General features: G+C 47.1%; 1 protein-coding gene across 1 annotated transcript; it reads left to right on the top strand.

Annotated features, from left to right (window-relative positions):
* Window positions 1-1,428: 1,428 nt before the first annotated feature.
* On the top strand, window positions 1,429-15,283 carry Itfg2 (integrin alpha FG-GAP repeat containing 2). The gene is made up of 12 exons (XM_051155432.1): window positions 1,429-1,618; window positions 7,978-8,073; window positions 9,643-9,684; window positions 9,828-9,996; window positions 11,083-11,222; window positions 11,646-11,794; window positions 12,132-12,229; window positions 12,322-12,375; window positions 12,499-12,590; window positions 13,602-13,719; window positions 14,775-14,948; window positions 15,025-15,283. Exons 1-12 carry the CDS (start codon window positions 1,523-1,525, stop codon window positions 15,126-15,128), a joined length of 1,332 nt encoding a protein of 443 aa, XP_051011389.1. The 5' UTR covers window positions 1,429-1,522; the 3' UTR covers window positions 15,129-15,283.
* Window positions 15,284-16,454: the final 1,171 nt, after the last annotated feature.

Below are 16,454 nucleotides of genomic sequence, written 5' to 3'. Positions count from 1 at the left end.
AGTAGGATACCTCTGGCCCATCATCCCCTAGTCTTTGTTTCTGCTGGGAAACCAAGTGTAGATCAGCCTGGGCTTGCACATGTAAAATTTAAAAGCAGTGAGTGTGTATGTTAGGTCAGGCTGGCGTCAGACTGCATGTGATTGAGGATAACCCTGACCTTCTGACACCCCTGCCTCTGCCTCCCTAGTGCGGGGATTGCAGGTTTGAATACCTCGCCTGCCTTGTGTATTGCTAAGGACAAATGGGACTAAGCACGTGCTAAGCAAGCACTCTACCAGCTAAGGTACCTCCTCAACCCTCAGGCCTCAATTTCTATTGAATGTCTCTCGTTCTGTCTCTGTCACTCTCATCTCTGTCTATATCTCTATGTCTCAAAGCAGGACCTGACTCAACAGGGGAAAAAATATCCAAAAACAGCCAGTCGTAAGAACAGTGGCCCCACCTAAACTATAACAGCTTTGTGCTGGGGTTGAGAGCTACACCGTACAGCGGATCCAGCATCTTCACTAACAGTAACTACAACCATGACAAAAGATCTCCAGCATTTTTGATCAAACATCTTGGTTTGAGTCTCACGTCTACCACATTCTGCCAATTTTATTCATTCTTGCTGAGCGTGTTTTCTTCATCTGAAGAAACAATAATTAAAGCTTACATAATTGTGTTGGTTTTTAAAGTAATATATGTAAGATGTGCTTTGCAATAGGCATTTTTTTCAAACTGTCCATGAAATAAACAGCATAAAAACTCGTTTTCAGAGCCAGGCGTGGTGGCGCACACCTTTAATCCCAGCACTCAGGAGGCAGAGGCAGGTGGATGGATGTGAGTTCGAGGCCACCTGGTCTACAAAGCGAGTCCAGGACAGTCAAAGCTACACACACAGAAACCCTGTCTTGGAGAAACAAAACAAAACAAACAACTTTTTCATTATAATTCAGGATATAGAAGTATAAAATAACTGAAACGAAGCGTTCACAAATAGTACTATTTACTACTTAGGTCTTTTTGTTTTGTTTGTTTTCGTATTTGTCAAAGTTTCATAGTGGCTGTTAAGCTGCATGTGTATCTGCCATAACGTGTCTGCTTAGGAACCCAGAAGACGTGTTTGGCATCGGATCCCCTGGAACTAGAATTACAGATGGGTGCGAGCACCCTGTTGAGACTCTGCAAGAACAGCTAGTGCTCTTACTTGCTATTTTTCTGGCCTCTTAGTTTTTTTTAATGTGGTTGTAACCCAGTACATTGTGTTGAACTCCTATTGGGTAATTTCATAAAAGAACGGTTGGGAAACAGAGTTGTTAATTATGACAGCTATTAAAGGGATGTTTTGAATCCCCTCCGAAGAGGGTCCTGGCACGGAAGGCCCGCCTTCTTCCCTAAGGTTCGGTGAGGAAAGCCGGAACTGGAGGCTCAGGCGGTGACGTAGACTTCCGGTTTGGTGGCATTACACGCGCGCGGCCACTGCAAGGGCTCGGGGGTCGTTTGGTGCAGTGTTCCGGCACCTCAGCCCTCCAGAGTACTATGAGGTCGGTTAGCTATGTGCAGCGCGTGGCGCTGGACTTTAGCGGGAGTCTCTTCCCGCACGCCATCTGCCTTGGAGATGTAGATAACGACGCGGTGAGTGCATGCGCATTGCAAACAACTGCACTTGGGCGGGGCGAGAGGAGGGAAGTGGCGTGTAGTGCGCGTGCGCACTGAGGTCAACATGGCGCGCGGAAATGAAACTCTTGATTGGCTGTCTCAGTCCTTGAACAACACGGCGGGCGCTTTAGTTGGACTGTAGCCTCTAGGAAAGTTATTTTTATGTGACTTTTAAATTCTTTGTGCAGAGTGGTTTACCTGCATGTATGTCTGTACCGTGTGCGTGCAGTGCCCTTGGAGACCAGAAGAGGAATATTAGACCCTCTAGAAGTGGAGTTAGACACTTGTGAGCTGCCACGTGGGTGATGGAAATTGAATACTATTTCTCGGAAGAGGACCTAGTGTCTTAACTGCTGAGTCATCTCTCCAGCCATATTTTATTTTTATTAATTTAAAGGGCTTTGTTTTCTCTTGGTCAGTTCTATGGCTTGTCACACAGTAGGAGCCTGTAAAGGTGGACCGGCTTCCTGCGTTATTTCTTCCCCTAGCTGCAATTCATTTTCAAACATCTTTACCTTCCAAAGCCCCAATTTTTTTTCTTACCTGTAAGTTGCATTTAATAATATCTCCACCTATGCCTTTGCCCCTCCCATCCCCCATGTTACCTTGCTTGCGCACACTCTTAATGTCCTTAGCTCCTTCACTGGAGTCAACTGGTAGATTTCTCTGCTGCCTCCAACCTGCCGCAGATACCCCTCAGTCAGTCCTCACCATGTCTGGTTTCTACTGTGTTCACCCAGAATAGACTCACGTGTCTGGTGACTTTGTCCCTTCGTTGATGTACAAAAACCACGTCCATCTAATTTTTTCTTTCTTAAACAGTCGATCCTTTTCTCATCATTTAAATAAATAAGTACAGATTAAGGAGATGTCAGACACACAGTTAAGGCTCTGGAACTGTTAGTGTTATCACTATTAGCAGCCCCCCCAACCCCACCAGACATACCAAAGGAAATTTTTTTTAAGATTTATTTATTATGTATAGAACATCCTGCCTGCATATGGCCTGTCCGCCAGAAGAAGGTATCAGATCTCATTACAGATAGCTATGAGCCACCATAAGAGCAGCCAGTGCTCTTAATCTCTGAGCCATCTCTCCAGCCCACCAAAGGAAATATTTAAAGAGAAAAAATAAATGGATCTGTAGTGAATATCATTTCTTGACACCATTACCTAAACAGTACAGCAACTATAGTCCTGCATCACCTAATGAAGGTGATGCCACTGAGGAATGGATTGGTAGGCTACTTTGTGGTCCTAACATCAATAGTTAATACTTACACAAACCTGTATTTATTCTGACATGTGGAGCCCACCATTGACCACAGTATATGCAGCATGGATCTGTATTCATATAGCCCTGGAGATGATTTAAAGTATATGGTAGCAGCCTGGGGACGTAGCTACCAAACACTGGGAAAGAGAGAGAGGGGATCTGAAACTGAAGTTACAAATGGTTGTGAGCTGCCACGTGGATGCTGGGAACCAAACCTGGGTACTCTGCAAGAATAGCAAGTGCTCTAGGCCCCCTTTAAGCCACTTCATTCCCCCATACTCAGTAATTTTAAAATTACATTTACTTTCTTTGCATATGAGAGTGACAGGGTGAGCACACATATGCGCCACACTGTAAGTGTAGAGGGCAAGGACAACTTGCAGGAGTTGGTTCTCTCATCCACCATATTGATTCTGTCCAAGGATCAAGCTCAGGGTTTTAATTTATTAAAGGCAAGTGTAAAACACAAAATATTGTATGGTGGAGGTGTTGGTCCCAATGGCTATTTAAAAGACAAAGCAAATGTGATTGTTTCAGAGCTTTGTGCATTATTAGGGGGAAAGATGGAAGAAGTCTGAGAACATTTTAACACCTGATCAGCCATACCACATGCTCTGTGGGACTGTAAATAACCAGTGCTACAGTCTTAGGGTGCAGCCCAGTGGAAAGGCGTGTGCCTAGAATGTGTGAGGCTTTGCATTCCTTCCCCACCACCATTCTAAAAGAAAGGGGATTGGGGGGTGGAGGGCATTGTTGCAAGGCATGTTGGTACAGGTCTGTAATCCCAGCGGAAGGCAGAGGCAGAAGTGTTGCAAATTCAGCCTGATCTCCAGGCCAGCCAAGACTACAGAGTAAAAAAACATCTCAAAACAAAGCAGGTTGAGTAGTCCCCAAACAGTTGGGGTTCTGGGAATGGGGACAAAGCTGATTTCAGCCTGATAAACCCTTGGCCTAAAGTTCTTTGAAGCCGATTTACTTCCTGCTGAGGCCAAGGGAGAACTTGCTTTTGCACTGCCCACAGAAGCCTGGCTGGATGTGGCGCTGCAGACCTTTGGGAGGCCAAAGCAGATCACAGAAAGATTACACGTTTCTCCTTCAGCACTCCTGGACATAGTGGACCACCCCTCCTTCCCTCTGGGGCTCTTTAATGTTGCTGTGTGACCTGGTGAGGCCAGAGGCAAGCTCTGTCAGAGCAGCAGATCTGATGCGAAGCATTCAAGCGCTAGAAAGCAGACAGCTGCCCTGCAAATGTGCTCTCCCACATGTTGCCTAACTCAAATCTCCTAGCTGAGTCACATCTGCTTGCTCAGTGCACTTACCGTGCTGTTTTATGATTCTTTTCCTGTGTCTGTGGCTCTGCGAAGCTGAGAAGTCCTTCTCAACGAGAAGGCTGCCTGGGAACGGAAGGGCTGGCTGAGCATTCTCTTGCATTTCTTTTTTTTTTCTTTCTTTGATAAAGTCTCACAATGTACCTACCCCAGGCTGGCCTGGAATTTGCAGTCCTCTCCTCTCCCCTCACCCTCAGGGTGCTGGGCTTACAGCATGCATGCCATTGTAGGCTCCTTTCAGCATTTTATACATGAAAAATGTAAGCAGGGACAGCAGATAAAAGTTCTTACTACCAAACCTGGTGATCTGAGTTTGGTCTCTAGGACCCCCATGGTGGAAAAAGAGATCTGGTTCTTGCAAGTTGTCCTGTACGCACACCACATGGCACATACGTGTATATGCATGCAGACACATAAAATAAGTAAATAAATATCTGTAATTTTAAAACATTATTTTCGGGCTGGAGAGGTGGCTCAGCAGTTAAGAACACTGTCTGCTCTTCCAGAGGTGCTGTGTTAAATTCCCAGCAACCACATGGTGGCTCACAACCATCTATAGTGAGATTTGTTGTTGGCACACATACAGGCAGTACTCACACACACACACTCACACACACACACACTCTCTCTCTCTCTCTCTCTCTCTCTCTCTATATATATATATATATATATATATATATATATATATATTTTTTTTTTTTTTTAAATCACTTTGGAAGAATAATGACAATTTTACTAGAACTAAAAAAAAAATTGCTGGCATGCAAGTTGTCGAACATCAGCAGGAGCCTGAGGTGGAGAGTGGAAGAGAGCAGGAAGAGGCCAAGCCATTTTATCAGGAACAAGGTCAGACACATGACCCACAAACAACTATGTGGTGGGGAGGGAAGCCTTAGAGAACAAGTAAGGAATCTTGAAATGTCTTTTAAAAGCCCAAAGTGTTGAGGAAAGCATGCTTAGAGAAGACAGAAAAGGAAGGGGAAGTCGCACTTTCCTGAATAGTCCAGAAGAGCAGGCAGATATCCCGACATGGATATGGCCCATATGTTTCTGCCTTAAGTTTTTTTTAAAGATTGATTTATTTATTAGTGCTCTGTCTGCATGGGGCCATTAGATCACATTATAGATGGTTGTGAGCCATCGTGTGGTTCCTGGGAATTGAACTCAGGACCTCTGGAAGACCAGTCAGTGCTCTTAACCTCTGAGCCATCTCTCTAGCCCCTGCCTTAAAATTTTTAAGAAAGGGGTAATCAAGGTTGGAGAGGTGATTTGGTGATTACGAGTACAGGCTGCTCTTCCAGAGGACCCCAGCTTGCGTCCTAGCACCCAGGATGTCACAACTTCTCTAACTGTCGTTCCAAGGGCTCTGACACCCTTTTCTGACCTCTGAGGACACCAGGCATGCACATACATGAAGGCAAAACACCCATATACCTATGTAAAAATTAACAAATTTTTTGTTTTTTGAAGATGGGGGACAGGCCTGATGGCACATGCCTTTAATCCTAGCATTCAGGAAGCAGAGGCAGGCAGACCAGACCAGAGTTCCAGGACAACCAGGTATACACAGAAAAACCCTGTCTCAAAAAACCAGAGGAGGGTTCGGAAATAGGAAAAATGAGATCAGAAAAAAACAGTTAAAATTCAACAGTTCCGCCGGGCGTGGTGGCGCATGCCTTTAATCCCAGCACTCGGGAGGCAGAGGCAGGCGGATCGCTGTGAGTTCGAGGCCAGCCCTGGTCTACAAAGTGAGTCCAGGATGGCCAAGGCTACACAGAGAGACCCTGTCTCGAAAAACCAAAAAAAAAAAAAATTCAACAGTTCCAGCCAGGGCCAGTGGTACACGCCTATAATTCTAGCACTCAAAGAGGCAAAGGCAGGCAGATCTTTGTGAGTTCAAGGCCAGCCTGTTTTGCAAAGTGAGTTCAAGACAGCCAAGGCTACACAGAGAAATCCTATTTCGAAAAGGCAAAATAAATAAACAAACAGTTGCACTCTGGACCCTTATACTGTGTGGCCTCTCTCCATGATGTTTGCTAACGTCCTTTTAGGCAGCTGTATTTGAGGCCTCAGCTGTCTGGCTGTAAATAAGCATGCTGTATGCTTCTATGACCTGATATTGCCTTTTTTTTTTTTTTAAGTTTTCCCCTTTGTATGATCTAATAGTCTTTCACAAACCTCTCATAACTATTAAGAAACAAATCATTAAAGGTCAAATCATTATGTCAGTCGTAGTTTCTTTCAAATTTCTTCTGTTTTGGGGTTGGGGGCTCAAATATCTTGGGTCTAACAGATCTGTGTCACCACATCAGACTCCCTTAGTGTTGTTGATCTCTTAAGAATCTAATTTTAATTTCCTCTCCTTGGGGAAGACATTGTCTTCTTTCCAAAAAAAAGATCAGGAAACTGTAGAACAGGGTTTGGAGCCTCCTGGGTATCATGAGAGCTCCCCAAATGGAGAGCTGTTTGTATTGGCAGTGGTAGGGGAGAGGCTCCGAGAAGGGACCCTCTTCCCCCTCCCGCTGCCCCCAGAGCTAGGAAGCTGACACCAACACCACCTTCAGCCCCTGTCCCTCAGGCAGGGCCGTTCCTTTGTGTTCCCATACATGTGAAAATCATTAAAACTGAGGGGGTCTTGTGAGAAGAGATGGCGCCCTGGGAACTGGCTTTGTAGTTTTGACATTTGACAAAATATGACATCTAAAATAATATTCTTCAAAAGTTCACTATTGAACTGTTTTAAAAACATATCCCATCTGTAATAGACAAGTGAGAATAGCGTGTACACACACACACACGCATGCTCACATATATACATTCTGGCAAACTATGGCTGTGTTGGTTCCAAAAGATTTGTTTGTTGAATCCCTTTGCTTCGCCTGTGCCAGGCAAGTACTCTGCTACTGAGCCATCCCCAGCCCACAGGCAACCAATCTCAAAAGATTTTTTTTCCCTGAAGTATGTTCATACTTTGTAACCCAGGCTGGTTTGAACTTGCTGTCTTCTAACATCTCCTGAGTGCTGGGATTACAGGCAGGCCTACCATACCTCTCAAAACCTTGCTGTAAAGGCAGCAGTATTCCAGGCTGGCTTAAATATGCTATGTAACGTGAAAATGACCTCAAAGTTCTGATACCTTGCTATCCCCTCCAGTGCTGATGTAACTGATGTGGGCCACTATGCCTGATTTTTCCTTGTTGTTTCTGTTTTTAATGATTCATTTATTTTCATTTTATGTACATTGGTATTCTGCCTGCTTGTATGTGTGTGCGAGGATGTCAGACCCCCTGGAACTGGAGTTACAGACTGTTGTTAGCTGCCATGTGGCTTCTGGGAATTGAACCCCGGTCCTTTGGAAGAGTAGCCAGTGCGCTTAAACACTGAGCCAACTCTCAAGCACCCTTGCTGTTTTTGTTGGGAGGTTTTGTCTTGATTTTTGAAACACTGTGACTGGCCTTGAACTCACAGTGATCCTCCTGGCTCTGGAGTGCAGGGATTAAAGGGTACACCTGGCTCATGTGGGCCAGGAGAGAGAGCCCAGGCCCTCATGCATGTTAGGCAAAAGCATAATACCAACTGAGCTGCACCTGCAGCCCAGCCAAGGCTTTTTAGTGAAGTTACTCAGATACAAATTTAAATGTTATGGTTTTTCCAGAGACAAGCTAAGCTGAGAAGGTGTTACTGGGGTTCAGCAGGATCTCTTTCTGACATTGCCGTCTCTTCGTTTGCAGTTAAATGAACTGGTAGTGGGAGACACCAGCGGAAGACTGTCTGTGTATAAGAATGACGGCAGCCGGCCATGGCTTACCTGTTCCTGCCAGGGAGTGGTCAGTACTGCAGGTCTCGGGAAGGGAATAGGATGCCTTTGTGTTGGACTGCCAAGGAGGAGTCCCGCAGTGAATTCCCTAGTAACTTATCCAATCACTGCTTCAGAGTATGCCCAGGAATTGCTCTCATTAGTCCCCCTCTCTGCCCTCCCACCAGACTATTATCCCAGTTTGCTTTCTGTTGCTATGATAAAGAGCATGACCAAAAACAACTCGGAAAGGAAGGGGTTTCTCTCAACTCACAGTTCATAGTCTATTGTGAAGTCTGAAGTCAGGGCAGGATCTCAGGGCAGGAAGCTGGAAGCCTGAACTCAAGTTGAGAGCATAGAGCTGCTTATTGGCCTGCTTTCTTATACATCCCAGAACCACTGGCCCAGGGCTGTGCCCTCCCACAATGGTCGTTACCAAGAAATTGCCTACAAGCAATCTGATGGAGTCATGTTCTCAATTGAGGTTTCTCTCCCCACATAACTCCAGCTTGTGTCAATTTGATCTGGGGGGGGGGGGGGAGACAACCATATTGTCCTTATGCTGTGGACTGAGCTTCCTACTTTATAGAGCTGCCTAGGATTGTCTGACAGTATGCCGTGCGATCATGTGTTGCTTAGCGTAAACACATGGTCTGAGAAATGCAGTGTTAGGCTCGGGTTTTTTGGTTTGGTTTGGTTTGGTTTTTGGTTTTTTTAAGATTTATTTATTTATTAAGTATACAGTGTTTTGTCTGAATATATGTCTGCAGGCCAGAAGAGGGCACCAAATCTCACTTTAGATGGTTATAAGCCACCACGTGGTTGCTGGGAATTGAACTCAGTACCTTTGGAAGAGTATCCAGTGCTCTTAACCTCTGAGCCATCTCTCCAGCCCAAGGCTCTTTCATCATGATGTGACCACAGCATGTGTATAAACCAAGACAGCTGCTGTATCACCTTAGTCCGTATGAGGCAAGGTTTTGCTTTGTAGCCCAGGCAGGCTTCAGACTCTTCAGTCCTGCCTCAACGTCTTACTTGACACCCAGCTATGTAATGGAATCTTATAAGCCCACAATAATATATGTGATGTGCTGTTGACTAAAATGTCCTCATACAGCACATGACTGTATAATTTTAAATGGGAGTAATAATTGGAATAATCTAGAAATATGATAATCAGATTATCTTCCTATTTGGTAGGTTTTTTTTTTTTTTTTTTTTTTGGTTTGTTTGTTTTTTGTTTTGTCAGGGAGGAGGGCTTGTAAGACAGGGTCTTGCTATGTAGCCCTGGCTGGCCTGGAATTGACAGCAGTTCTTCTGTCTCAGCCTCCTGAATGTTGGAGGAATACAGGTGTGCACCACACATCTAGGGTTTTGGTTTTGGTTTTGGTTTTGGTTTTCACTTTGCCTAAGTCTGAGTTTTTACTTCCTTGAGTCTTCATATTGCTGTATGGATAAACCAAATTCTGTATAACCCAGTGTGTCTGTTAATAAAGACTATTCATGTAGGCCACATGACATAAGCTTTCGTGAATGTTTTGGAAGTTTAGGGAGGAGTGGTCTCTCAGCGCCTTCATCAGCCTCCTTTTCTTTCTTGCAGTTGACTTGCGTTGGGGTCGGAGATGTGTGTAATAAAGGGAAGGTAAGGACTCAGGCATCTTGGGCTAGGGCAGAGCTCCAAAGCCTTGCCTCCATTGTGACTCCTAGGGAAAGTCAGTCCTGGCCCTTGATCTGCTTCTCAGCCTCCCTCCCTGAGCATCTCTCCTGTACCTCTGTCTCTCCCAGAACCTGGTGGTGGCAGTCAGTGCAGAGGGCTGGCTGCACTTATTTGACCTGACCTCTACCAAGGCTCTGGATGCTTCTGGGCACCATGAGACACTGGGAGAGGAGCAACGACCTGTCTTGAAGCAGCACATCCCGGCCAACACGAAGGTCATGCTGATCAGCGACATCGGTGTGCATGGGCAGCCAGGGAGTAGGGAGGGACCAGTCAGTACTAGGCAGAGCCCAAGGGACTGGGCGGGGGTTGGGGATGGGGGTTGTATCCACCTTGTATATTTGTTGTGTGTTTACTTTTTCTCTTTATTTTGTTTTACTTTACTTTCACTTGTGTGTTTGATGCATAGTTACTGAGCAAGGAACTGTTCTAGGTTCTAGAATCAAAAAAAAATCTCACTAGGAAGAGACAGAATACATTTTATAAGAAAGATAAATAATGAGGCTTGGAATTTGGCTCAGAATTAGAATACTTAACAGCATGTATCAGGACCTCTGAGTTCAATCCCAGCACTGCCAAAAATCAATACTGTATTAAGAGGTAGTAAGTGCCATGGACAAAATAAATCACAGGGCTGAGGGTATCAAGCTAGAGATTGGAATTATAAAGATTTATTTGTATTTAATTAAGTATAGGTGTGTGTGTGTGTGTGTGTGTTTGAGTGTGGGTATGTGCACATGAGTGAAAGTCAAATCCCCTGTAGCTGGAGTTACAGGGAGCCACTTGAGGTGGGTATTGGGAACCTAACTGGGGTCCTCTGGAAGAGCAACAGGACTCTGAACTTCTGGGACAGACCTGAGAAGTAGCAGTTTTACACGGAGTTGTCAGGGACATTCTTGTTGGAAGGTGTCATTTGGTAAAATGCTAGAAGTGACAGGAGGGTGAGCTGTGGAGAGGTGGGCTGCTAACTGGTCAGAAGCCATCTAGGCAGGAGGTGTGTGGGCTGGGCCAAGGTGCTGGGCCCTGGATATAGGAAGCAGCAAGCAGAGATGATGGGGCCTTCGTAGAATGTGAGTGAGAAACTGCGTGAGCACGAGGCCAGGCCGGCATGGGCAGCAGCCCCAGCATGTGGGGAATGGCTCTGAGCACGAGGCCAGGCCAGCATGGGCAGCAGCCCCAGCATGTTGGGAATGGCTCCGAATATTAGACATGAAGCTGCACTCGACTGAAAGTGCCACGAGTTTCCACTGTGGAAAGGAAGCCATAGGCCCAAGCTGACCAGGTCCAGTTTGGCTCTAAATCATTGTGTTTGTGTGTCTACAGATGGAGACGGCTGTTATGAGCTGGTGGTAGGATACACAGACCGTGTGGTGCGTGCCTTCCGCTGGGAAGAGCTGGCAGAGGGACCTGAGCACCTGGCAGGGCAGCTGGTGTCCCTCAAGAAGTGGATGCTGGAAGGTCAGGTGAGAAATGGAGTTTGGGGACCTAAGAGCCCATTGAACAGAAAAGGCCTCCCCAGAGGAGACTGATGGAAAGCAGGGCCATCTGGGAAGAAAGAGGAATGTCCTTGCTGAGAGATTTCCAGGCCATTTTTAGACAAGCTCCCAGTGGAGTTCTAGTAACAGGTACAGAGTGCACGGAAGGGGGATTAAGAACTGTGTGTGAAAGTGTGCTGTGAACCAGGTCTGGAGCCAGGGAGCACACAGAAGATAGCCGAGTGTCTATGGAGGGGATGGTGCCAGACAAGCATTGTGAACCTTTGAACTCCTCCTGTCCTCACCAAAGCTGGAGGGTAACTCTCAGAAGCCCTACCTGAATCTGCCCTGTCCATGGTGGCAGAGTCTCCCTTCCTTTTCTGTCCCCTATTAAGACTGTTTACTGTGCAGGTAGACAGTCTGTCTGTGACCCCGGGGCCTCTCGGTGTGCCTGAGCTGGTTGTGTCGCAGCCAGGATGTGCTTATGCAGTTCTACTGTGCACCTGGAGCAAGGACCCTGGCTCCCCTCCTGCCTCTGAGGAGGGCACAGGAGACAGGAGGTAAGGGCATGGGGAATGGGTTCATCAAAGTAAGGACAGGTGACGTGGTGCAGAGGCTGGTCTGCAGGTGCCAAAGCCTCATCATCTAAGTCCCAGCCCAAGCACTTGTTCCTTCAAGAAGACTGTTTAGGGACCCAGGGGGTCCTTAGCTTTAACCTTACATCATCCAGGCATCCTGAAGCAGTCTTTCTAGACGTCCATGAGCCTATCCCTCCCCTGAAAGGGTCAGAGTGGGCTTCCGAAATCAAGGAAGCTCCTGCAGGGATGGTGGCTATAAAGGGCCTAGACAACTCAGCTTCCTTGGCCTCCCATGGGCCCCGTGACCCTTTACCCACAGGGAGACCCCAGCTGCCCGGGATGTAGTGCTGCACCAGACATCTGGTCGGATCCACAACAAGAACGTTTCCACTCACCTAATTGGCAACATCAAGCAAGGTAAGGGAGGGAAGGAGGCGAAGGAACAAGGCAGTTCTGGGAGAAAGGAGCCCCAGGGCCCTGCTCTCATCCTGCCTCCAATCCCCTCACAGGTCACACCCCTGAAGCTGGTAACTCGGGCCTCTTTGCCTTGTGCACCCTAGATGGTGAGTGGTCCTGGGCTGGGTGAGTGGGCATCTGGCTGAGGGGTCTGCTCAAAGGACACAGATACACACACACACACATATTCACACATACTGGCACAACACACCCCACCTCTCTCCCTCCAGGGACACTGAAGCTGATGCAAGAAGCAGATAAGCTGCTGTGGTCTGTGCAGGTGGATCACCAGCTTTTTGCCCTGGAGAAGCTGGATGTCACAGTGAGTGGACTTTTCCCCTTTTGAGACTCATTCATTCATTTATGTTCATGTGTATAGATGTCTTGCCTACATATATGTTTGTGTGTGACGTGTGTGCCTGGTGCCCATGAGGCCAGAAGAGAGCATCACACCCCCTAGAGTGGAGTTACAAGCAGCTGTTGCTACTTTGTAGGTGCTGGAAATCAAAGCCAGGTGCTCTGGAAGAAAAACCAGTGTTGTTAATCGCTGAGCCCTCCTTCCAGCTGCAGGAGTAGACGTGTAAACGCAGCGGTTCTCACCTCCCAGTCAGCACTGAACCGGAAATGAGTGCATCGCTCGATTACACTCAAGTGTGCCCTTAGAGCACGGGGTTTAGTGCTTCTCTATGAGACTACTCAAAACTCACCTCCATGCCTTTCAGCCAAAATAATAGCCCCAAAGAAAGCAGGATAGAGATCTTGAAGTGAGTTATTAGTCATGACTGTCGCTGTGTATCTTGTGGTATTTGTCCCTGTCCATGAGTCTGTTTGATATTGCTGTCCCCTCAGTTTGCCAGATGGGTCTACATTAGTTAACAGTACCATCATGCGAGCTGCATGGCTTTGACGGCTAGAACAGACCTGTGTTTGGGTCTTGCCTCTACTCCCCTACCTGTACCTTGGGCAAGTGACTATTCCTGTTAGCAGAAATGTCCCAGCATAAAACTGAGAATGATGTGCACGTCATAGTGTTGCTTTGAATATTAGGCAAAGTAGATCACTGAGTGCTCTGTTGGACACGATACATGAAAGAAATGCCCATTCCTAGTTTGCCACCCAGGGTCGTCATGCTCCTTTCTCTCTCGCTGCCCCCACTCTGCTACCAAATTTTCCTTTTCTTTTCTAACACAGGATCTTGCTGTGTGCTGTGTAGCCCAAGCTGGCCTCTGCCTCTGCCACTTTGAGATTTCAGGTGGCTGCTGCTACATCTGACTAGGTCTCTTTCTAAAATGGCTCTTGACCCTTCTGGCATCCTGTCTTTGACCTTTTTCAGGGCAATGGGCTTGAGGAGGTAGTAGCATGCGCCTGGGATGGACAGACATATATCATCGATCACAACCGCGCTGTTGTTCGCTTCCAAGTGGATGAAAATATCCGTGCCTTCTGCGCAGGTGGGACAGTGGCCTCTAAACTCAGCTGCTCAAGCTTAGTAAATGTGCTGCCAAGTGCTTGACGCATTTTCATTCAGTGTGGCCCTTGAGGGATGTCTTTGTACATGAATGGCTTCTTTAGCTTTCATTAGTGGGTGGCGGGTGGGTATCACACTGCCATCTTGACAGTTTATTTTTAAATTTAGGAGGAAATTTTTATTTTTGTGTGTTTGAGTGCCTTAATGTGTCTATGCTGTCATGTCTGTGCAAGGCCCACAAGGGCCAGAAGAGGGCACTATATCCCCAGGACTAGAGTTAGACAGTTGTTAGCTACCCTGTGGGTGTTAGGAATTGATTCCCGATCTTCTGAAGAAGGGGCCAGTGTACTGAGCCATCTCTCCAGTCCCATCTCGTAACAGTTTGGGTCAGAAGTTAAGCACAGTGAGAGCTCCATCTCTAAATATGTAAAGAATGGACTGACTGGGAAGACAGACAGTTCCACCAACCATGCCAGGCTGAAGAAAATGCTTCCAGAATGTTCTCTGCAGTTCTACACTAGGAACTTTGGAAAGAGTGGTAGCTGTTTGGGTGACAGGGATATATCTGACTCCTAAAACGACACCAGCCCGAGGGTGTAGCTTGGCGATAGTAGAGCCTTGGCTGACGTGTTCAAAGCTGCAGGCTCGGTCTCAAGGACCCCAAAGTAAGTGGAAGGAGCTGGAAAACTCCCCAGTTACCTGACAGGCTGGTGTGTGCCTTGGGAGGAAGGCATAGGCCAAGAAAAGCCTTTCTTTCTGACTACTTTGCTAACCTACCCTGTGCATTTGCAGAGCATCTCGCTTTACTCCAGAACATCACTAAGATGAGAAGACCTACAAATACATGTTCTGGGGTGCTGACTGTCTTTCCCACCTCTAGAATGGGCTATGTGTTTTACCATCTTATGTATTTCATTGAGCTCTGGAAAGGGGCCTTTGTTGATAGATGTCTTTGGGGGCCAGGACTGCTGACTCGGACGCTTTGTTCTTGCCCTCCTCCTGCCACCTTTACCTTTGTCTTCTTGCCCCGTGTCCCAGGCCAGTACGCCTGCAAAGAGGGCCGCAACAGCCCCTGCTTGGTGTATGTCACTTTCAATCAGAAGATCTATGTGTACTGGGAGGTGCAGCTGGAGCGCATGGAGTCCACCAACCTTCTGAAGCTGCTGGAGGCTGAGCCTGAGTACCACAGCCTGCTGCAGGAGCTGGGTGTGGGTGAGTGTCAGTGGCAGAGCCAGTGGGCCCAGCCCGGAGCCCCACAGCCTCTTACCAGTGTCTCCTTGGTCTTCAGATCCTGATGATCTCCCTGCAGTCCGTACCCTGCTTCACCAGGCTCTCTACCATCCGGACCAGCCGCCACAGTGTACTCCATCAAGCTTCCAGGACCCCACCTAGCTGGCCTTGGCCACTTAGCTGGTGAAGGGTCCTTCTGAGGCCCCACCCTACCCCAGAGTGAGCCGTGATCTTGGCAGGGTGGGGAATGGAGATCTCAGAGGAGCAGGACTTGAGCATGGAAGGAGGGCAGCACCCCGAGAGCCTTTGATGAATGAAGAGATTTAGGGCCGCGGCTTGCTACCCCGTGGTCCCCTCCTCATGCTCCCTACGCTCACTGCAGAAAACAGACTTGTTTATGAAAAAAGTGCCAACACCTGAAAAACCAGGCTTCAGGCCTGAGGGACTGAGGGAGCAGTGGAGATGACCCCTCCCACTGAGTGCTGATGCCTTTCACAGCACAGCTTCGGGCAGCTGACATCAGTAATTATTGCAGAAATGGTAGAGTGTGTCTTTTCCTTCTTATCTTCCTGTGTTCTTCCATTTACTGAAGTAACTAGGTCAGGGATTTGTTTGGTTTTTTTTTTTGTTGTTTTTTTGGTTTTTTTTTGAGACAGGGTTTTTCTATGTAGCCTTGGCTGTCATGGATTGACTTTAGACCACTGACCTCAAACTCACAGTAATACAGTTGAGGCAGGCAGGTAGATCTCTGTGAGTTTGAGGCAGCCTGGTCTACACAGTGAGTTTCAGACCAACGATAGTAAGTGTCTGCCTTTTAAAAAAAGTAGATGTAGGCTGGGCGTGGTGGCGCACCCCTTTAATCCCAGCACTCGGGAGGCAGAGGCAGGCGGATCACTGAGTTCGAGGCCAGCCTGGTCTACAAAATGAGTCTAGGACAGCCAAGGCTACACAGAGAAACCCTGTCTCTAAAAACCAAAAAAATATATATATGTGTGTGTGTGAAGCTGGACATGGTGGCACATGCCTGTAATCCCAGCATTTGGGAGACAGAGGCAGGCAGATCTCTGTGAGTTCAAAGCCTAGTATGCAAGAGAGTTCCAGGACAGCCAGGGTGACACAGAGAAGGAAAGGAAAGGAAAAAACAAAACGTGTGTGTGTGTGTGTGTGTGTGTGTGTGTGTACACATAGATGTTTGTGTGAGTACACACATATATATGTGTGTGTGTGTGCACATATGTGTGTGTGTTTGTGTGTGTGTGTGTGTGTGTGTGTGCTCTAAATGTTTTTTCAGTTAATAGGTGAGAATCTTTTGATGGATTGTGGCTAGGATTTGTATGTGTCATTTGTGTATGCAGATACATTTACCCATACATACCAGTGTAGAGGCCAAAAGAGGATGATGCCCGGGCTCCTGCTTTCCCCCTCCACTTTATTCCCTTGAGACAGGGTCTCTCTCTGAACCTGAGGCTTGCTGTTTCATGTAGGAGG

Source organism: Acomys russatus, chromosome 13, assembly GCF_903995435.1.
Source record: "Acomys russatus chromosome 13, mAcoRus1.1, whole genome shotgun sequence".
NCBI lineage: Eukaryota > Metazoa > Chordata > Mammalia > Rodentia > Muridae > Acomys > Acomys russatus.
This window is presented reverse-complemented; position numbering and strand designations above follow the sequence as displayed.